The sequence below is a fragment of the Arachis ipaensis genome, chromosome B01 (assembly GCF_000816755.2).
Source record: "Arachis ipaensis cultivar K30076 chromosome B01, Araip1.1, whole genome shotgun sequence".
Classification (NCBI taxonomy): Eukaryota; Viridiplantae; Streptophyta; class Magnoliopsida; order Fabales; family Fabaceae; genus Arachis; species Arachis ipaensis.
Genome location: NC_029785.2, coordinates 74,782,026 through 74,805,097, shown reverse-complemented (window position 1 = coordinate 74,805,097; position 23,072 = coordinate 74,782,026). Strand labels below are relative to the sequence as shown.

The 23,072-nt window shown below is 40.9% G+C and overlaps 1 protein-coding gene and 1 long non-coding RNA gene across 10 annotated transcripts; one reads left to right on the top strand and one right to left on the bottom strand.

Annotated features, from left to right (window-relative positions):
- On the top strand, positions 993-2,791 carry LOC107631554 (BTB/POZ domain-containing protein At3g22104-like). Of its 9 annotated transcripts, none has more exons than XM_021122402.1 (4): positions 993-1,423; positions 1,537-1,750; positions 1,850-1,927; positions 2,171-2,791. In XM_021122402.1, the coding sequence occupies exons 2-4, from the start codon at positions 1,547-1,549 to the stop codon at positions 2,387-2,389; spliced, it is 501 nt and encodes a 166-aa protein (XP_020978061.1). In that variant the 5' UTR covers positions 993-1,423; positions 1,537-1,546; the 3' UTR covers positions 2,390-2,791. The 9 variants fall into 9 exon arrangements, 3 of the variants coding, with proteins under 3 accessions (XP_020978061.1, XP_020978065.1, XP_020978068.1); XR_002362145.1 differs by having other exon boundaries at positions 995-1,423; positions 1,860-2,029; XR_002362144.1 differs by having other exon boundaries at positions 995-1,423; positions 1,860-2,043.
- Positions 3,727-8,748, bottom strand: LOC107618502. The gene is made up of 6 exons (XR_001615258.2): positions 8,293-8,748; positions 8,016-8,155; positions 4,938-7,360; positions 4,734-4,836; positions 4,522-4,650; positions 3,727-4,421 (listed from the first exon to the last, which is right to left on the bottom strand). It is a non-coding gene; the product is annotated as an uncharacterized LOC107618502 (long non-coding RNA).

Sequence of the window (23,072 nt, the reverse complement as noted above, 5' to 3'; positions counted from 1 at the left end):
AAGGGTCCAATGGAAAACAGAAATACTTGCATTAATTCATCGAGACACAGCAGAGCTCCTCACCCCCAACAATGGAGTTTAGAGACTCATGCCGTCAAAGAGTACAAAGTTCAGATCTAAAATGTCATAAGATACAAAATAAGTCTCTAAAAGTTGTTTAAATACTAAACTAGTAGCCTAGGTTTACAAAAAATGAGTAGACTATGATGGATGATGTAGAGATCCACTTCTGGGGCCCACTTGGTGTGTGCTGGGGCTGAGATTTAAGCAAGTCACGTACAGAGGCCATTTTTGGAGTTGAACGCTAGTTTATGTGCCAGTTTGGGCGTTCAACTCCAGCTTTTGATCCTTTTCTGGCGCTGGACGCCAGAATTGGGCAGAGAACTGGCGTTGAACGCCAGTTTACATCATCTATCCTTGTGCAAAGTATGGACTATTATATATTTCTGGAAAGCCCTGGATGTCTACTTTCCAACGCAATTGGAAGCATGCCATTTAGAGTTCTGTAGCTCCAGAAAATCCACTTTGAGTGCAGGGAGGTCAGAATCCAACAACATCAACAGTCCTTTTTCAGCCTGAATCAGATTTTTGCTCAGCTCCCTCAATTTCAGCCAAAAAAATACCTGAAATTACAAAAAAACACACAACTCATAGTAAAGTCCAGAAATATGAATTTTTCCTAAAAACTAATGAAAATAAACTAAAAACTAACTAAAACATACTAAAAATTATATGAAATTAACCCCAAAAAGCGTATAAAATATCCGCTCATCATTTGTCTTTAGTAAGCTCAAATGTTTTGAGCATTTGTGATGTGCACAATATATAAATTATAAATATGACTCATAAGGGATTTAATTAGGTTCTGTCTTTAGTAAGCTCAAGTCTTTTGAGCTTTTCAAATATGCACAATAAATTATTTATGAATATGACCCATATAGGGGTTTAATAATAATTATTATTTTTTTATATTTTACCACACATATTTTTAAAATTCAATAAAACCCTAATTTCTTTTCCTGTAAACTCACTACACTCCCCTCTCTATCCACAGGGCCACCACCACCTACTCCATTCTTTTCTGATCTTCGCCGTCGCTGTCACCGTCCAGCCCAGCACTCGCTACCAATCTCCGCCCATATCCCGACATCGTTCTTAGCCTCTCTCTCCTCGTCGTTCATTCGCAGTATCCCTCTTCTCTCTTCGAGTCGTTCGTTATCAGCCTTAGTGCGCCATCGTTCTCTCTGCCATCGTCGTGGCACCCGCGGGCGTCGTCGTTCTCACTCCTCAGCGGCCTCATCCTTAGCAGGCATAGAGCTGTGGCGTGGATCTCAGCGAGTTGAGCGTCGACGTCAGCGCCGTGGTGCTCCGTCTCCCCCCTTTATCCTCCACTTCCAAAGTTCCAATGGAGTCTCAGCCTCAAGTATAAATTTTCTTCATTGATTTCATTTTTTTCCTTTTATGTTCTTGTTGTATGAATCTGCTTCATTGATTTCATTTTTTTTGTTCCTTTTATGTTATTTGGAACCTTCCCAGTGGCACCAAAATGGTGTTGCCACCTAATGATTGGAAACAACCAGTTGGTGAGGCAGCTGGCCTCTTAGGACAAGCTCTTGGACAATTGGGTGCCAATTTTGCTCCTGATCTCCATTTCAAACCTTGTGAATTTGAAGCATTGATTAGAGTGGTTCCAGATGCTGCAAGGGAATCTCATGATCAGTTATACATTGCCATGGATATTTCTCTAAAGGTACTTTAGTTTTTGCTTGAATTGTGTTCATTAAGATGTTGTTCCTGGTTGAATTCACTTTGATGCTTAATTAAAGGCTTTTGCTGATACAATCCATAGGTTCATGCAGGAATAAGTGATCATGAAAACATGAGAATATGTTCCACATTGAAGCATGAAAAGTTGTCAGCTGAAGCTGTGAGACATCTTAGTAGGAAAACTTAACTTATTGCTTGAGATTAGTTTACTTGTCAAGCAGATCAAGTCCTGGTGCAGAAGTTAAAATTCATTTCACTTCCTGTAAAGTATTAGATGTACCTCTCTACTGTTAAGGATGCCAAATTCTTCTATTTGCATCAGAAAATAAATGTGAATATGTTTTATTCAAAATCTAAACTAGTGATTTTGATGTCTTGTGTTTTTTTCTGGCTATGCTTGCAGGAAACTTCAATAAGAAATGCATATGCAATGGGAAAGGTGAGGATGGCAGCTTCTGAGTTTGAAATTGTAACTAGAGTAGTGAAAAACCGGAATGCCTCTGAGTGCACAGAGTCCAGTGGATTTGTGCTCTGGCAGATGAAACAAAAATGGGCATTCTGTGGTAACTCTTTTCAGGTTTGGGGAGATGGCTATGAGCCATACCAAAACAAAAATGGATGAGGCATGGACAATTGAAGAGGTTGCATTCAATGTCCCAGGTCTCTCAGTAGATTGCTTCATTCCTCGGTAGATTTGAGGACAGGTTCTGTCAGTTAAGCATTGGAGAAATTTCATAATTGCAGTGTTGATAATATGATCTGGAAGATGAAAATCTAACAATGCGGTTAGAAACATCATCAATTCAGACCAATTATTAATAGCAGTCACTAGTTTTTTTTACTATTAACGTCTAGAATTTGATGTACCCATCATACCTTTTCTAATATATATGAATTTCGTTTGTATTTTGATGCTGTTTATTATTACTTCTCAAAAAATGAAATGTACACACTCCATTGATTGTCTATTCAAGAAGTTTATGCATTGTTCACAATAATCATAAATGACTTGCTTACAAGCCCATATGGTATTAGCATATTGCCGGAATCTTTGTTTAGTTAATTTTATAGAAAGATGAAACTACAGAAAATTGAAAACTCTCAATTGAACATGCATGCATTTTTAATAATATAATTACGAAAAATGAAATTATGCACATTGTAACGTGCATAAGAATTAAGACTAAGATGAGGTACTCATACATCTTGTGATATAATAAGTTCTTAGTCTCTAGAATTTAGGAAGTGTACAGCACATACTTTATATTTATCTATTTGGTCATGACTACTGCATGTGTGGAAGCTTCTCTTTTTTTCCCATGGTCATGGTCAAAATAAGCAAAGCACTGGAAAACAGGGAACTAATGAAGGAATAATACTTTAATAGAGTGAATGGAAGCCAGAGGGAATTATAATGAAGAACATCATTTTCAAAATTTTTAGCTGTTGTTTTCAATATCTTATGACAGATTTGGTTGTAGACAATAATGAAGAATCAAATTTTGTGTAAAAGGGTGTTGTTTCTTTTTAGTGATTACTGAGGTAGAAGATGTGTTAAGGGAACTGGGAATTGATAATCCATTGAAGTGTTAAACCAATAAGGGGCTAAATAGGCATCTTGATTTTGAAAACCAACAATTTCAATATCTTGGTTATCTTTGCATCGGTGATATAACTAATATTATTTGCGAAGTGTAGAACTACTATAACCATGAATAAAAAGGCATTTCTTTTTTAATGAAGTGCATAGGAATAAAATAATACACTTGGGTGGAGTGATACTGGTAAGTTGAAAACATATAATAGTGGCTCTTTTCAAAAATGCTTCCCCAAGACAAGCATTCTTGTTTAAAAATTAGTTTCAATAGATTAAGTATATAGCAGAAATTTATCTATGGTAAATCTAATCATTCTGCAGAATAAATTCTCAATATTCGATCCAAAAAACCAGATATATAATGAAAAGAGTACTAAAAATGAAAGATAAATGGTTTGATTGTTGCCCTACAAATTAAATATATACACACAATTATTTTGATATTAGAAACACAACATATAACAGCAATAAATAAATAAATTAACTACATGCCTTGCCTACTGGCTACTGCACCTATACAACAATAAAACCAAAACCTTCCACTAAGTAGATACTGCCATCACATGACACCATATTATCCTATTGTGAATCATGTCTATAGAATGTTCATGACCTCTACATATACCTCAATTAACTTTGTATAAATCATCTCTTAATTAATTGGATCAGTTGAAACTTTAAATAATACTAAGTTAAGAGCATCATCTAAATACATAAAAAGTTTTCTCATTGGGTGTGAATCCTGATAATGAAGCACATACTCTAAAGCTACCAAAACACTAATGAGAACATTCAACAACAAATCCTGAAGAAAACTTTGTTCTTTCCCATTATGGTAAAACATCCTATCCTTAGTTGCCAGAGGGGGAACTTTTATTTCATAATCACTTGAAAGAACAAGCGCTCTAGTCTCTTGCTGGTGTTTGAAACTTTGAAGAACTGACATCTTCTGTTGTTTCCCTGTAACAAGTGCCTCACATTAGTTCTTCATTTGGTCATAAGGTACTGGAGCTGAAGAAATGGAGAGACTTGTCACTTGCCGTACAGTTTCCAAAACCTGCCCATACGATAATTATCTTAGCATATCTTTAACAGTAGAAAAAACAATCAAATAGCCAATCATCTAGCCCTAAATATAAAAGTGTATAAACTTTTACCAATTCTAAAAGTTTATTAACACTTAGGATGTCAGGGTTCTGCATAGATAATGATGACATGCGATCTGACTGACTTCCACCTCGTTCAAGGCCAATCTCTTCATCAGCCAGAGTTACTGGAGCCACAATCTAGAAAACAAATTCATTATAAAACTAATAACAGAAAATATTAAACAACCACATAAATGTAGACACTATTTGAACAATTTTACCTCATTAAAATCTGGAAATTCGATCTGAGCTAGTGGAGAGTAGACGTGCAGGGAGAGTCATGGCGCGGAGGAGGATCTCGGAAGAACTAAAGAGGCACTGCGTCTGAAACGAATTCAAAGAAATTCGGTGGAATCAGAAGAAAAAAGCAGAGAATCAGGAGAATTTAGATGAAAACGAGAAATTGGGTTTAAACAGGAAGGCACCTGGTGCAGAAGAGCGTAGAGCAAGAAACACCAGGGTCACGAAGGTCTTCCGGCAGCAAGTAGCAGAATTGCAGAAACGAGAGTTTGGGTCTCAAATTTTATATGGGGAAATTTTAAAATATCAAAAGACTTGTTATTTTTTAGTGTAATTCTTAATAAGTTATTTATAAATTAAATTCTAACCATTAGATTGCTTATCAATCTAATCTAATGGTTCAAATTTTATGGTGCATCAAATAAGCTCAAAACATTTGGGCTGATTTTAGACAGACCCGTTTAATAATAATTATTAATTTTTTATATTCACTCAAATGTTTCTAAAATTCATTTTGAGCCACCCTAATTTTTTTTACCCCAAACTCACTGCACTCTCTTTTCTATACACAGAACTACTGCCACCACCACCATTACTCTTCTCTGGATCTGTGCCATAGCCGTCCAGTCCAGTAATTGCTGCCGTTCTCAGTCCCTCTCCCGGCGTCATTCTTAACATCTCTCTCCACGTCATTCATTCTCGGTATCTCTCTTCGCATTGTTCGTTCTCAAACTCGGAGTGCCGTCGTCGTGCACCCGCATCGTTCTTCCTCCTCAGCGGCATCGTCCTTAGCAAGTAGCGGCGACGTAGGTCTCAGTTCCAATGGATCCTCAACCTCATGCATAAATTTGCTTCATTGATTTAATTCAATTTTTTTGTTCCATTTATCTAATTGTTCAATTTTTTGTATGAATTTGCTTCATTGATTTCATTCAATTGTTGTTTTCTAGTTATATGTTTGTTCGAATTTTTCTTGTTCTGTTTATGAGGATTATAAAATTTTGGAATTTGTTTTTATGAATCTGATTTCAATTTTTGTGTTTATAATTCTATTTGTGATGTTCTAATTCTATTTTTGATTTGTTAATGCAGCTTGATTTTTTATTTTTTTTAGTGCATTTATGGTTCTACATATTTTGTAGAACATCCACGTACATGATACATCCATTTGGTTGCATATTGATGCAGATTCGCTCCGCACTTCTAATCTGGGATGGACTCATTTGACCTGGGTGGTTACTGCTAGTGCCAAGATACATGTAGTGTGTTGGAGTTGCTGGATTATATATTCAATAAATTTTAGTTTCTAAAATGTATCACTTTTTGCAATCAAACTTAGTCTATGGTATTTTGTATTTCTAGTTATCAGAATAATGTAATGCAATGATGTACTTCTTCATATATCATTCTAAATTGTTTTTAGAATAATATATTCCTCTTTAAATATCTTTATAAATATATTTTGATAAAGAGTTTTAACATAATCCAATCTTATTTTAACTAGAATTAGCTATTAACAAGGTTGCTCACTCGTCTGAATTAACCAAACTATAATTATGGAAGCGGAACATGATCTTCAATGACAACAGAATAAAACCATTCATGGATCCTATTACACCAAGCATAAGTTGAGTTGGAAAGTGCAAATTGTAATTATGGAAGCGAAACATGATCTTCAATGACAACAAAATAAAACCATTCATGGATCCTATTACACCAAGCATAAGTTGAGTTGGAAACTGAAAACTATGCCGAAAATTGCCAAGATCATTTCTAATTGAAAGCATTACAACAAATTTCTTGCATATAGCCTAGTGAGGTATCATGAGTTATTGGAAGTAGGGTTTGATTTTAAGCCACCACTTATGAAGTTATTGGAGTCTGGCAACATAGACCTCTGTTCCACTCTTTTGGTACATTACATCCATTTACATTACCATTATTTTCAGGGATGAGCATAATGCCGATCTAGTTGCTGCTGTAGAATTTCTGGCTAAATATTGCAAATAGGCTGTGGTAACTTTGGGCAATAATGGATGCATTGCTAACATGGCAAGAAGGTGCGTAAATCAGAAAAATTCACCATGTATAGGAGCATGGGACTAGTTATTTGCCAAAAATGTTTTTACTGTGTCATAATGAATGCATATTAGGCATATTATTATGATCTAAATTGAAAAACCGTTAAGATAAAGTTCAGGTTTTCTTGGTAGTTTTACATTTGTGACACTCGATCATAATGTGAACTAGTTTAAAGCTCATGTGATTAATGATCTAATATCTATTTGCTATCATGAACTATGTTTCTCTTTCCATGTTAGGTGGTACGTGTCCCAGCCACAGGGGAAGCAAAAGCGATAGATGTTACTGGAGTAGGAGACCTTTTTGCTAGTGGATTTTGTATGAAATGGTCCCTTGAAGAATGTTGCAAAATAGGTGCATGTAGTGGCGGATTTGTTACCCGCTCTCTTGGTGGTGAGGTGACATTAGAGAATCGGCAATGACTATACAAGCAGATGCAGATTATAGATCTTCACATATGAAAAGTTCCAGGAACAGGATGGAAAAGTTCCAAGAAAATGATGCCAAATTGAATTTCTGTTATTTACTACAAAACATCCAAAATAAAAATAAAAACATTTTTTTAAAATTATAGATCAAGTTTACAGTAATTATTGACATAACTGATAACATACATATCATAATCAGATCCTAGAACTAAAATGCCATAAACTTCAATTGCATTTGTATAAATATTAGATACCAACATCAAAATCCAAAATAATGGTCAAGCTTCTTTTCTTCTATTTATTTGTTTGACTTTTTTAATAACCTTTTCTACTGAAGCAAAGAAACAACAAAAACAACCTCCATAGTTAAACAAGAACCACCATCAAAATCAGAACTAACCCATGGGTATTCAATAATTAATTAGATATAAATCCAATCACCAATTTTTATATCACCATAACAGAGTCAATAAAAGATTGATCTTCTGTACCAATTTTCACAACTGGATACTGGAATGACGAACTCAAGAAGCTGCAACAAGTAATTTAAAGTTGTAGAGATAAGATTGAAAAATCTCAACTTCAATTCAGTTCCTGTTCCTTTCAACTCAACAATTATAGCCCCCAATAGTGAGATTGCCAGCAATAGTGAATATCACTTACCACAAAAGAATCTCCATTTTTCAAACATTAAATCAAAATATATAACAAAAGAAACTTTATTAAAAAAAAATTGAAAAAGGGGGTAAGTACCTGTTTGCGTTTCCTGGACCTAGCAGCAGACTCTTGATCATATGTCTATGCTTCTGAAGAGTGGCCTTGTCCACTGGTTCCTCCCCCGTCCTTCTCTTCCCCTTTGCCACCGCAGCTGCCCCTCCTGATTATTACTATTTCTTTTTCAAAATTAACACAGGTAGATCAGAGTACTCACAAGCTTAATCGCAACCTCTTCATTTGTCTGAATATTGGTACCCACAGAAAAATTATTAAAATAAATTAATCTGATAAACCCTAAAAAGAGAAAACTCACCGAGGACGTCACGAAGAGGAAGAAGGCAGACATAAAGGGGGTAGAAGAAGAAAAGGAGGTTCATCGTGATGTGGAAGAAGGCAGTGGATAGTGGGTGGAGGAAGAAGCGGAGGGACGTTGCGAAGAGGAAGAAGGCAGACCTGTTTGATGAAGAAGACAGAAGAAGTGGGTGGAGGAAGGGCTCATCGTTGCAGCAAGTAGGGTTTGATTCTAAAATTTTATAGTGGGTAATTGTAAAATAACAAAATAGTTATTGTGTTTAAGTGTAATTTTTAATAAATTAATAATAATTTAAATATAAACTATTAGATTGTTTCTCAATCTAATCTAATACTTTAAATTGAATAGTACATCACATAAACTCATAAGAGGTGGACTGATTTTAGGCAGACCCATAATATATAGTGTTGTCACTAAATTTTCAGTACAAAATTAAAAGGAAACTTAATCTCATCAACTATTATTTCCTTTTCTTAATAATGGTTCTGTACCTTTGTTGTACTTTTTTATTCTTTCACCTTTTTATACACATGTAGTTAGTTTTCTACGGATAAAACAAAAATGTAATAATGCATTTCTTGATCATTCTAAAAATAAGATATATATGAATATGTGTTTACTTAGCGATGGAAAAAGTTTTGAATAAGAAGAGAAAATATTTTCTACTTCCACATCAATATAATCTTATGTCAAGTTCATGCATGAAGCATGATGGCTATGTGGAAGATTCTGGAAACAAGGATACGTAATATATAATCGAGCCTATTTTTGATGTCAAGTTGATTCTTACAATATATAATCAGTGGATTTAATACATTAAAAATTTATAATTAGTATTATTCTATTAAAACTTTTAACTTATCAATTACATACTTTAAGTTTTGGTATTTTAATAAATTTGTTTAGCGATATTTTATATAACTAAAATTATCAATTTATCTGAAATAAATTTTGAAACATTCTCTTTTTCAACATATACAATCATATAATAATCTGCTAAAAATTTCTTTTTATCTTGTTTTAATAATTTTTATTGTTTAAAAAGTCTATTCAATTGTTATTGTTGTCATAGAAAAAGTCAAAATAATTTTTTTTTATAGTTGTTGATTTTTTACATTAATCCAAACCTATATATTTCAATAACTTTTCAATTATTTATATATTTATAAACTTTTATTGTTTTTTAAACTTATTTTTTATTTGCTACTAATATATTATAATACACATTATAATTTATATATATTAAGTTACTAACATGTTGTACAAGATATCTCTGGTACGGGTTGAGGGATGGATCAGGAACTTGCGGGTTGAGGCGGATGCTTGATTACTTGACTGGAGCGATGGGGAGAGGTACCTGCAAAGATACTCCGACGCTCAAGTCAGAATGGATCTGAGAGGTGTAAAGTGTGAGGAATGAGTGAATACCTGGAGGGATCTGGGTCCTCTATTTATAGGTGATGGTGAATATCTGATGACAAGTCATCTTAGCCTAGTTTCACTAGTCTTTTTCTTTTGTTTTCAATTGATTTTATGCACTTTCTTGAGCCATAAGTAAGCCAATTGGGTAGAATTTCATGTTTCCTTTGATTCAATCAACCATGGATAAATTAATGCAATTTCATGAGATTTTGTGCTATAACTATCATATATTATGAAAGAATAACAATCTCATGATTTTGAGCATAGTTTTGATGTCTTTGATTGATTGATGATAGGTAAAAAGAGCTTTGAAGAAGGTTGAAGAAAGAAGGAATGGCAAAGAGCAAGAGAGAACAAAAAGCTTGAGCCAAAGCTTGCCTCAAACTTTAGCTCAAACTTTTGGAGGAGCTTGACTACACCCTGGAGGGAGCAAAAGCTTGCGCCAATGTTTGACCTCAAGCTTTTAGGCAAACGCTGGCGCCACAACAAACACACCCTGGAGGGAGCAAAAGCTTGCGCCAACATTTGACCTCAAGCTTTTAGGCAAACGTTGGTGCCACAACAAACACACCCAGGAGAGCAAAAGCGTGCGCCAACGTTTGCCTCAAGCTTTTAGGCAAACGTTGGCCAAGAGGCGTGCAAGAGGGATCCACGTTTGGCTCAAAGTTTGACCTCAAACTTTGGCTCAAACGTGGATGACAGCAAAAGGAGGCAAGCTGATATGAAAAGCTTGAGTCAAAGTTTGCCTCAAACTTTGACTCAAGCTTTAATGGTTCATGGCCCGGTTCACAAGTGGGTTTCTCTCCAACTCCAAGAGCAATCAACAGAGGCTTTTGTCAACCCAATTCCATCAAGAGCAAAGGCCCAATTCAAGGCTTGAAGATCATTTGAAGAGAGTGTATAAATAGCTTAGAATTTAAGTTTTTAGGGAGCTTTTCCGTTTTAGTTTTTACTAAGTAATTTTGGGAGAGCTTTTGGTTAGAAGTTATTTTGAGATTCTAAATCTTGGGAAAGGAGAATTGAATTCTCTTCCTCTTAGTTTTCTTGTTTTCAATTTCATTTACACTTGTCTTGAATCTTGGGTGTTGGAGAATTGAAGGAATTCTGTTTCAATCTCACCCTGAGATCTCTCTGTTTTATTTACTGCACTTTTTGAGAAATCAATTTTTGCATTCCTTTCTTCTACTGCTTGATCTTTACTTTTCTTGCAATTGAATTCTGAATTTGGATCTAGGAAGGCATTGAGATCTAGACTTGGTTATCTAGTCTCTTGGGTCCTGAGATCTAGAGTTTTCATTCTAATTTCTCTGTTGAATGCGTCTCCAAATTCATTTACATTTCCAGTTGAGATCCTTTTCATTTTAATTCCTTTTCTACTTTTCTGTTTATCGCAATTTACTTTTCCTTGTCTAATTTCTGCAAATCCAATTCCCAATTCCTATTATAATTCAAGCCATTTACATTTCTTGCACTTTAAGATTCTGCAATTTACATTTCTTGCGTTCTAAGTTTCTGCCATTTAATTCCTTGTTCTTTAAGATTTAGCACTTTTATTTTCTGTTCTCTTTACTTTATTGTAATTATCCCTCTCCCTTTAATTTTCATGCAGTTTAATTTCAGTCAATTACAAATCACTCAACCAAATCTTGATTCGCTTGACTAAATCAACCACTAAACTAAAATTGCTCAATCCTTCAATCCCTGTGGGATCGACCTCACTCACGTGAGTTATTATTACTTGATGCGACCCGGTACACTTGCCGGTTAGATTTGTGTGTTTGGAATTCGTTCTGTTTTTCCAAAAATACACATCAATATCTTATCTTATCTTATTTGGCTAAGATAAGGGAGACGTTTGAATTCGAGAGTTAGTTAGGAACTCTAGTGGGCCAGTTCCGGGCCTTCTGGAAGGGTGAAGCGGGTCGAACCCGGGTTCGGGGACCATTCTGGGTATAGGATCCGTGGGCTGGATCCGTAACAGTTGCCCCCGGAGCGAGAGAGTGAGGTTGCTTGGTCTCATCGCTGGAGGAACCTTTTCCTTGCCGTTGTGGTTTGGCAAGGAGATCGTTGTTTGGTTTTTCCAGTCGAGGTCGATAATTTGGGGAGTTCCCGGCCGTTTCTTGGTCAGGTTGACAATTTGGGGAGTTCCTGGCCATTTCATGGTCAGGCGAGAAGCGCGTTGTTTGGGTGTTTCATCACATGCCGGGTTTGATGACCGTAACAGTTGCCCCCGGAGCATGAGAGCGAGTGAGGTCAGTCTGTCGCTGGGAGATGTGGGTTTGTCCGCGAGTTAGGTCGGTTTGTTGATGGGGAGATGTGGTTCCGACTATGAGTCAGGTCGGTTCCTTTTTGGTCGTTTGATTCCTTTTGAAGGGAGTTCGGCGTGTCGGCCATGGTCTTTTAAGGTCGTGGCGACGTTTCGCCTGGCCGTTTTTGGTTTGACGCGACTCTTCTGTATCCATCGTTCCTGTTGCGTTTTTCGAGGCATACTTTATTGGTTTCTTTTTCCGAGGGGCATTTATTGCGAGGGGAAATTTTTGGGTGTTTTTCCTCTATTGCCCCTGTGCGTCATTTTGTTGCTCAGGGCCATTTGCGTCTTTCTTCTTTCTTTTGAAACCGTTTTGGTTTTCCTTCTTGCTTCCCTCGTTCATTTTACTTTCCCTTCGTTCTCTCAACTGAAAAAATCTCTTTCTCTCTGTTGCATTTCTGGAGTTGAGTTTCTGCCTCCCATCTCCATTTTCCGGGCTTGCTTTCTGCATTATCAAGTTGGTTTTCCTCTGCTCTTTCCTTGTTTTCACTTTTGTGATCTTTTGTTGTTCTATATTTGCCATGCATTGTTCTGCCATTTCCTTTTTTGTACTGCGTTTTGTGCTTTGGGTGGTGGTGTTTGTGTTTTAAAGGGGTTGAGCACCGCTGTGTTGGGTTGGTAGTGGCAGTAGGGTTTCGGTTATCTTCCTTGCTTCTGCGTAGGGTTAGTAGGTTGATGGTGGTGCTCCTCCCTGTTTTAGGTATGCATCGGCGGAGGAGTGAGGGTGTGGGTACTCCAATAGCCCCTTCCTGGGGCGTCCTCGCTCACTATACCTGGGTGACTAGCGACGTGTGGGGTGTTTCGTCGCGGATGACGGAGGCCGATCTTCAACGCCTCCGTGATCAAGGGGCAATTTGTGGTGGTGGCGATATGGAGTGGCAGTATGAGCTTGCCCTCCCAGACGCCGACGAGCGCATTTGCTATTTGAACCTTGATTCGCCCACTGTTCCGGACTGGATGTGGGTTTATGAATCAATGTTTACTCGGCTTGGCGTGCGGCTTCCTTTTTCGCCGTTTGTTCAGGAGCTGCTGAGTTGGTGTTCCGTGGCGCCATCTCAGCTTCATCCAAATAGTTGGGCAGCCATTCGAACTTTTGAGCTTGTGTGTCAGTATCTTGATCTCCCGGTTTCTGTTCCTGTCTTCCTTTTTCTTTTCTTATGTACTCTTCCGTCTAAGGAGGGGAAGCATAAGAAAGGGTATATGTCGTTCCGGGCTCAGCCTCATCGCTGCATTTTTGGTTTGTTTGAAGACTCATTTCATGGTTTTAAGAGAGAGTACTTTAAGGTGCGCCCCATCCGGGGGCATCATCCATTTTGGTTGTCGTTAGAGGGCATGCGCCGGTTTCCGACCTATTGGAATTTCTATGCCGGTCCATCGGTTTTGACTAAGGTCACCTATGATGGTTTGTCTTCAGAGGATAAGGACATCGCCAATGTCCTGTGGCATTTGTTTGGGGAGCGTCTGTTAAATCCTCGAGACGTTATGGGGGATCCTCTGGCTTGTCGGGCGTATATTGGTGTGTGGCTTGTTTCTTTTCTTGTTCATGTTTGTCTTTCCGATTTTGTAACTTGATGTTTTTTCCTTTGATTTCTTGTAGTTGAGATGGCTGGTGGTTTGACTTCCCTGGCGCGTTTGAAGGCGGCGATGGATCGGGAGGAGGGGTCGTCGGCGTCTCCTACTACCCCTGCCTCCAACCCTGCTGCGGATTCCCGAGCCGTTTCTCAGGAGGTGGTTTCGTCGGGGGTGAGGGATGGTGCTCGGGCTTCACCTGGTCCCGTGAGCTCACCTGAAGTTGTCGTGGTGACGGCTGCCGAGGCTTCTCGGAAGAGAAAGAGGCCTGAGGAGCCTAGTAGTGAGACCTTTGGGGAGGAGTTGTTGTGCCTACTGTGATGGATTGCCGTTTTGATGCTTCGGGGTTCATAGATCAGCACTTGATGCCTGGTACGGAGCCATTTTTTGATGAGTGTGATGTTTCATTCCAGGCTAAGTCGGTGTACCGTGCCCTCCTTCGGTCTGCTGTTATTGTCCGGAAGGCTGAGCCAGTGATGGCTCAGGTCGGTTTGTTGGACAAGAAGCTCCGTCAATCTCAAGCTGAGGTGGCTAAGTGGAAAGAGCAGTTCGAAGCTGCCGAGGTGGCGAGAGAGAAGGCAGTGAAGTCTTCCGAGGAAGCTGAGGCGGATATTCTCCGCCTTTCTGAGGTCGAGACTTCACTTCTTTCTCAACTGAGTGCGGAGCGGCAATGGGCTTCTGATGCGGGTTCTCAGACTGCCGTGATTCTTGGCGAGCTAGAGGTTTTGAAGGTTGAAGTTGCTGCTCTGAAGAAGGAGAAAGTGGAGTTGCTGGCTGACGCGAAGGGAGCGATTGCGGCCACCGAGGAAGCGATGAGGGCTCAAGCTTCGGTGCTGGCTCCGGGTGTGGACGTGTCCGTGATAAGGGCTTTCAAGACCGTCCGTGATGGCCAAATTGTTGACCTTGAATATTTTTAATTGTAACTTTGTTATTTTAGTTTGTTTTAAACTGTTTTATTTCGAATATTTGGTTGGCCGTGGGCCGTGTATTTTGACGTGTTTTGAACTCTGGGTTGTGCCATCGTGGCCGCTTATAACTTGCTTTCTTTTTAATTACTCGTATGGCCGTTCAGGCTTTTTATTGAGCCATTTATGTGTTTAAGCCGTTGTGACTTGGGGCTTTTGGTAGGCCGTTAGTGTTTGGGGATATCCGTGTGTTGGGCCCCAAGGTTGATCAGTTCTCGGTGTTTGTGGCCGTATCTTTATTCCGTTTTGGGAGGTAGAAGGGGAAAGGGTAAAACAGTGGAATTATTTTCCTTCCCCTGGGGTTGGGGCTCCGATGTCATTTCGTCGTAGGACGAGGTCGTCAGGTGCGAATTCTCGTTTGATGATGCCGTGGTTGTACCTTAAGCTGATTCTTTGTTTTAGGGCTAGCTCTCTGACATGGGCTATGCTTCGTTCTTCGTTGATGAGGTCTCGTGCCGCCTCCTCGTCGTTACCTCCGACCGTCTTTCTAGGGCTTGGGTCTCCTATCTCTACTGGGATGACAGCCTCCACACCGTATGTTAATCGGAAAGGTGTTTCCCCTGTGGTCGTTTGGGGTGTTGTTCGGTATGACCATAGGACCAATCCGAGTTCGTCGGCCTATAGTCCTTTGGCTTCGTCGAGTCGCTTCTTGAGTCCTTTGACGATTATTTTATTTGCGGATTCTACCTGTCCGTTTGTATGGGGGTGTTCTACCGAGCTGAAACAGTGGGATATACGTAGTCCTTCTAGGAACTCTCTGAATTTTTTGTCAGCAAACTGGGTTCTGTTGTCCGAGATGACGATCTCAGGAATCCCGAATCGGGTAATGATCTGTCTCCAGAGAAATTTTCGGCATTGGGTTGCCATGATGGAGGCCAGGGGCTAGGCCTCGATCCATTTAGTGTAATAATCTATGGCGACAATGAGATATCGGAGTTGACCGGGTGCCATAGGAAAGGGTCCGACAAGGTCGATTCCCCAGGTGCCGAATGGCCGCTCAGCCGATATGATGCTGAGCTGGTGCGGGGCGGCCTGGTGGATGTTGGCATGCCTTTGGCATTTATCGCAGCTTTTTACTAACTGCATGGAGTCCCGGATAATCGTGGGCCAGAAGTACCCGGCCCGGATGACTTTCTGGGCAAGGGTTTTTCCTCCGATATGGTGGCCGCAACAACCTTCGTGGATTTCGCGGAGTATGTACTCCATGTCCCCGAGTTCGACGCATTTGAGGAGGGGTTGCGAGAATCCGCGTTTGTACAATTGTCCTGCGACGACCGTGTAGTCGGCGGCTTCCCTTTTCGTCCGTTTCTCCTCTTTGGGGTCTTCGGGTAGTGTTCCGTCGAGGAGGTATTGTAGGATAGGGTGAGTGCATGATCCTCGGCTGGAGAGTGTCAGGCAAGAGTTAGTCGTTGTGGATATGGATGGTGATTTAACGATTTCCTGAATTAGCGATTTGTTGCCGTGTCCTGGTTTGGTGCTGGCTAGCTTGGAGAGGAGATCTGCTCTGGCATTTCGTTCTCTGGGAACGTGTCGTATGGTGATATGGTTGAACCCTTCTTTCAGTTTGTTCACCTTGGCTAGGTATTGTTGGAGTAGAGGGTCTCGCGTTTGGTAGTCTCCGTTGATTTAGGAGCTGACTATCTGCGAATCGGTGCTTACTTCCAGGACTTTTGCTCCGACGTCCTTGGCTAGGGCTAGGCCTGCCAGGAGGGCCTCGTATTCTGCTTGATTATTGGAGACTGGGAATTCATATCGTACTGATTGTTCGATTACGACCCCGTTTTGGGTTTCGAGTATGACTCCTGCACCTCCGGAGGTGACGTTTGATGAGCCGTCGACGTGCAGCTTCCATGACTCGGGAGTAGGGTTTCCCGGAGTCATCTCGGCGATGAAGTCGGCCATGGCTTGTGCTTTGATTACGTTTCTGGGTTCAAACTTGATTTGGAATTGGGACAGCTCGATGGACCATGCTAGCATTCTTCCTACTAGGTCGGGCTTCTGTAGCACCTGTTTGACCGCTTGGTCGGTCCGGACTGTCATGTGATGGGCCTGAAAGTATTGTCGTAAGTGTCGGGAGGCCGTGAGGAGCGTGAAGGCTAGCTTTTCCAGGCGCGAGTAGCGAGTTTCCGTGTCTTGTAAGACTTTGCTTATGAAGTAGATGGGTTCTTGTTCCTTTCTCTCATTTTTGCGGATGAGTGCTGCTACGAGTGCTTCTTCCGTTATAGAGAGGTATAGGTATAAGGTTTCCCCTATTTGGGGTTTGGCGAGAACCGGCGGTTCCGCCAAGACTCTTTTGAAGTGTTGGAATGCTTCTTCGCATTTTGCCTCCCACTTGAAAGGGGTCCCCTTCTTCATTAGCTTAAAGAAGGGGATTGCGTTTTGTGCCGACGCTTCGAGAAAATAGGATAGCGCAGTGAGCCGTCCGGTGAGCTTTTGGATGTCGTTAAGGTTCTTAGGGTTTGTCATTTCAAGGATGGCACGACATTTCTCCGAGTTGGCTTCGACTCCGCGTTGCGTGATCATAAAGCTGAGGAACTTTCCCGCCTCCATTCCGAAGGCGCATTTTGTCGGGTTGAGTCGCATTTGGTATTTTCGTAGGGTGTCCATTATGAGCTTGAGGTCGCTGACAAGTTTCTCGCCGGACTCTGTCTTGGCGAGCATGTCGTCTATGTAAACTTCTAGTTTGCTTCCAGACAGGTTCTGGAATATCTTGTTGACGAGTCTCTGGTAGGTGGCTCCGGCGTTTTTTAGGCCGAAGGGCATCACTATGTAGCAGTATGTCCCGTCTGGGGTGATGAATGCTGTTTTTTCTTCGTTGGGTCAGTGCATCGGTATCTGGTTGTAGCCGGAGTATGCGTCCATGAAGCTGAGGTATCGATGGCCGGATGCGGCATCTACTAATCTGTCGATGTTTGGTAGGGGAAAGGCGTATTTTGGACAGGCTTTATTGAGGTCCGTGTAGTCGACGCACATTCACCACTTCCCGTTAGATTTTTTCACTAGCACGACATTGGCTAGCCAGGTTGTGTAGGGGAGTTCCCTGATGAAGTTGGCTTCGAGTAGGGCTTTAACTTGCCTTTTGACCTCGGCGGCTCGGTCTGGTGACATTTTTCGTCTCCTTTGTGCTACTGGTTTGGCTTTGGGGTCCACGGCTAGCCGATGGGACATTAGGTCGGGGTGTATTCCCGGCATGTCGGCTGGTGTGAAAGCGAACAAGTCTTTATTTTGTTTCAGGAGTTGGAAAAGCTCCTCTTTAAGATCGTATGGGAGGTTCCTGTTGATGAAGATGTATTCCTCTTTGGTTGGCCTTATTTGTAGTTTTTCCATGTCGCCTTCTGGCTCTGGCCTGGGTTGGCCGTCTTGTCGAGCGTCCAAATCAGCTAGGAAAATTCCGGCCGCATCCCGGGATTTCTTCCGTAGAGCTAGGCTGGTGTTGTCGCATTCTGCTGCGACCTCCCGGTCTCCGTGGATAGTACCGATGGAGCCATCTTCGGTTGTGAACTTCATGAGGAGGTATTTGGTAAAAATGACGGCGGAGAAGTCATTGATTGTCTTTCTTCCGAGAATGACGTTGTAGGCGGTGGAGTTTTTTAGGATCACGAATTCGGATAGGATTGTCTTCCTCTGGTTACCTGTCCCTATGGTGATGGGGAGGGTGATTGAGCCGTCCAGTTTAAGGAAGTTGTCTCCGAGTCCCATGACACCGTTGCGATGTGTTTAGAGATTGTCATTGTGGAGCCCGAGTTTGTCGAAGGCTCCTCGGAAGAGGATGTTTGAGTCTGCACCGGTGTCCACCAATATCCTTCGTACTAGTCTTGTTCCGATTCTTGCTGAGATGACGAAAGGGGCGTCTTCCGCCGAGGTGCCGTGCTGGCAGTCTTTAGGTAAGAAAGTTATCGTATTGTCGGCCAGGGTGGTTAGAGTGTGGTTTCTTACGGCCATGACTTTGAGATCTTTTTTCAGTGTTAATTTTGACTTGCCCGATATGTCTTTGCCTGTGATGACGTTTACTATGATGGTTGGGTCTTCCTCTTGGCTTTCCTTAGGGGGTTGTTTTTGCGTTCTTGGGTTGCGCCCTTCTCTTTCTGGCGACCTGTCTCTCTCCGCATGTTTTGGTTCTCTAATGATTTTGGCGAACTCTGGGAGCTTGCCGTCTCTTATGGCTTGTTCGAGGGCGTCTTTAAGGTCGAAACAGTCTTGTGTCCTGTGTCCGTAACCTCGGTGGTAGTCACAGTAAAGGGTTTTGTTGCCTCCCATTCTTTCTTTGAGTTGTCGGGCTTTCGATATGATGCCTCGATCTGCTATTTGGTGGTATATCTCGGTAATTGGTGCTGTCAAGGGTGTGTAATTAGAGAATTTGCCGATTCTTGGTGGTCGGTTTGTGTTTGTCGATTTGGGGTGGTCCCTTTGATTTTCTCTGGATGGTGGGTTATGTCGTTGCGCCGGGTTGCCGTGTTGGGTGTGGGTGTGTTGTCGCTTGTTGGCAGCGACGACCTAGCTGACCTCCTCATCATTTATGTAATCTCTGGCGATGTTCTGGATCTCATGCATGGTCCACACTGGTTTGGTGGTGAGGTGTTTGCGGAAGTCTTCGTTCATGAGCCCGTTAGTTAAGCAGAGGCTTGCGACTGAATCCGTGAGCCCATCGACCGTTAGGCATTCGTCATTGAAGCGGTCGAGGTATTTCCTTGTGGATTCGTCTTGTTTTTGTGTCATCCCTAGCAAGCTGATGGGGTGTTTAGCTTTAGCAATTCTGGTCGTGAACTGGGCCATGAACTTCCGTGTGATGTCGTGGAAACCGGCTATGGATCCGTTTGGGAGGGCGTTGAACCATTTGATTGCTGGCCCGGCTAGGGTCACCGGGAAGGCCCTGCATCGGACTGCGTCGGCCGCTCCTTCTAGGTTCATCCTGGCCTCGAAGGCCGTTAGATGTTCCTGGGGATCCTTAGTTCCGTCGTACTTCATGTCGGTGGGTTTATCGAAACCTTTGGGGAGTTTTGCTCTTAAGATCCTTTCTGTGAAAGGTGTAGCTCCCATTATTGTGTGGTCGTTTCTTGTGCGCTTAGTTTCTCGGTGTCGCCGATCTTCATCTGAGTCGCGTTGATGACTTAGATCTCAGGAGGTACTGCGGTTATGTCTTTTGCTGTACCGTCGTTCCGGCGACTTTTCTCGCCTAGGGTCGCGCGAGGTGCTGCGATCATATTTCCTATCGTGTCATCGTGTTGGCGATCTGCCGTGGCGAGATTTTGATCTAGAGGTTGCGTGACTTCCGTGTTCGGTGTTATACCTTTCCTTGGAAGCTAGTCTGCCTTCGAGTTCTTGGACTCGGAGGCAGAGATCTTGGATTATTTGTGCCGCTTTGTCCCCTGTTTTCTCAGGGTGTCGCGGATTCGGGACGATGTGATCGTTTTCTTTATTCTGCGCGTGGTGGATGGTGCTTGCTATCCTTCCATGGTTTGTGACCTCCTGATGCTCGGGGGTCGGGTTCTTTGCTCGAGAGTTATCCCGGCTTGAGGAGGTTTCTTCGAGTACATCCCCCATTCCGACTCTAGTCGGCGCAAGTTCCCCACAGACGGCGCCAATGTACAAGATGTCTCTGGTACGGGTTGAGGGATGGATCGGAAACTTACGGGTTGAGGCGGATGCTTGATTGCTTGACTGGAGCGATGGGGAGAGGTACCTGCAAAGACACTCCGACGCTCAAGTCAGAATGGATCTGAGAGGTGTAAAGTGTGAGGAATGAGTGAATACCTGGAGGGATCTGGGTCCTCTATTTATAGGTGATGGTGAATATCTTATCTTATCTTATTTGGCTAAGATAAGGGAGACATTTGAATTCGAGAGTTGGTTAGGAACTCTAGTGGGCCGGTTTCGGACCTTCTGGAAGGGCGAAGCGGGTCGAACCCGGGTTCGGGGACCGTTCCGGATATAGGATCCGTGGGCTAGATCCGTAACACATGTAATATTTTTTAGTGTGTAATATATTAAAATATACTTNTCTATTTATAGAATATCTTATCTTATCTTATTTGGCTAAGATAAGGGAGACATTTGAATTCGAGAGTTGGTTAGGAACTCTAGTGGGCCGAGTGGGCCGGTTCTGGAAGGGCGAAGCGGGTCGAACCCGGGTTCGGGGACCGTTCCGGATATAGGATCCGTGGGCTAGATCCGTAACACATGTAATATTTTTTAGTGTGTAATATATTAAAATATACTTAAAGAATTTAGAAGAAAGCAAGTAACAATGATCAGAGAAAGTAATATGATTTAAAGCGTTAAGACTTTGGAGATGTTAGACTTTAAGAAAATTGCTTTTCGTTATCTATTTTGATTATGCAAAGATGTATCCATGGCAAATTATAATTAATCAAATTCCAATCTTTTGGTAGTTCAATTTCTCTTAACTTAACAAAATATCAATTTCTTGAATAGTTAATTATGATAAGATGTTAAGCATAATTTCGAATTCAAAGCCATACAATCTTTAAAGATTAATCCTAGTTGATTTTATGCCACTTATCAAAATTAGCTTTAGAAACTTAAAAAATTGTGAGAAGAAGTTTCAAATCAATTATAAAACCAACTGTTCTAAGGTGATAACCGAATTCAATCAGATTAAAAGTATTTCCCAATAACTTCAAACTTTTATAATGAAGACCAAAAACTTGCTTCTCGAAAAAAATATAAATGCATTCATCAAAGATAGAACAGAAATAGCATTAGTCCATTAGAATCAACAGAGCTCCTCGCCTTAACATAGGAGATTAGAGTCTCATAATGTAGAACAAAAATAAGGATTCCAAAATAATGCAGATAAGTTAAGATGAGATATCTGTAGAATGGTTCCTGGACTTATCTTAAATTCTAACCTAAACCTAACTTTCAAATTTAAAAAAAAAAATCAAATCTAATAAAATCTTTTTCTAATTAATCTTAATTAATTAAATATGATCCTCTCTTCATTCTTGGCATTCAAAGCTTGGTGTGTTTCTTCGTTGAAATCATAAGCTTGCAACTTGATCTTGGATTTGATGTAAAACTTGGACAATTGGTGAATGTGTGATGTCATACCAAGAATTTTTTAGACGATTAAAAGTTGGCCCAGAATAAAGTAATATGGGCATGTAGAGGGCGTGTCACGCCAAGCTCCTTGATGTCTCCTCGGAGTGCTCCTTGCTTGGCATGTAGAGGGCGTTTGGAGGTCGTGGCACGCTTGCGAAGGTACCTTGATTTGGCACCCATAGAGTTAGGCCCAGCCTGCACACGTCAATGTTGGGCGTAGCACGTCATGCATGAGCCTTTTTGGCGTGTGGAGGGCATGTGAGGAGGCTACACGCCTTCATGGCTGCTTGGTGAAGAAGAGGAAGGCGTGTGAGGGCGTGTAGTGACATGGCACACCTTCGAAGGAACCTCTTGGAGTGCTTCCTGGAGTTAGGCCTAGTGTGCATACACCAAGGTTGGGCGTAGCATGCCCTTAGTGAGGGGATAGAGGCGTGCCTGGGCGAGTGAGGGCATGGCACGCCTTCAAGTTGCACGGTCCCGGGGAGTGCTTGGTGTGCATGGGCATGGAATGAAGTGGCACACCATGAATTGGCACCTCGGCGTGTGTGTGGCATGTGAGAAAGTAGCGCACCATGCTTCTGCTTACCTCCCTTTTTGTTTTTGCTTACTCTTTGTTTCTGCTTTCTCTCTAACTTAGCTTCCTCTCTGACTTGACTTCCTCTATGGCTTTGCTTCTTCTCGTGTTTTCAATTATCTTCAATAATCTCTTACAAAACATAGAAAGCAAAGTGGTACGCGAAATTAGAACTCGTACAACTTCATCGGCAAGGGCACCGGGTCATCCAAGTAATAACTCAGGTGAGTGAGAATCGATCTCACGAGGATTGTCGGATTGAGCAAGTAATAGCTATCTTGTTGGACTTAGTCAGGCAAATAGTAAAAGAAGGTTGTTGGTGTAAACTCATAAAGAAATGAAATAAGTAAAGCAAGTAAAGATCGGTGTAAAATCAATATAAGAAAAATAGTTAAGCTCTCGGAGATATATATCTTTCCGGGTCAATACTTCTTACCAACTACTTTAACAATGAATGATTCATTATATGAGAAACTGTAAGTGATTAAACCCTAATTTCTTATATAGGTTAACAAAAAGTCAACAAAATATAATTTATAGTATATAGGTCAAATTTAATAATTATATTATATAAAAATTAACATTCAACTACATACTTTAAGTTTTGGTATTTTTAAATTTGTTCAGCGATATTTCATATAACTAAAATTATCAATTTATTATTTGGAATAAATTTTGAAATATTCTCTTTTTCAACATATACAATCATATAATAATCTGCTAAAAATTCGTTTTTCTATCTTGTTTTAATAATTTTTATTGTTTAAAAAGTCTATTCAATTGTTATTGTTGTCATAGAAAAAGTCAAAATAATTTTTTTTTATAATTATTGATTTTTTACATTAATCCAAACCTGTATATTTCAATAACTTTTCAATTA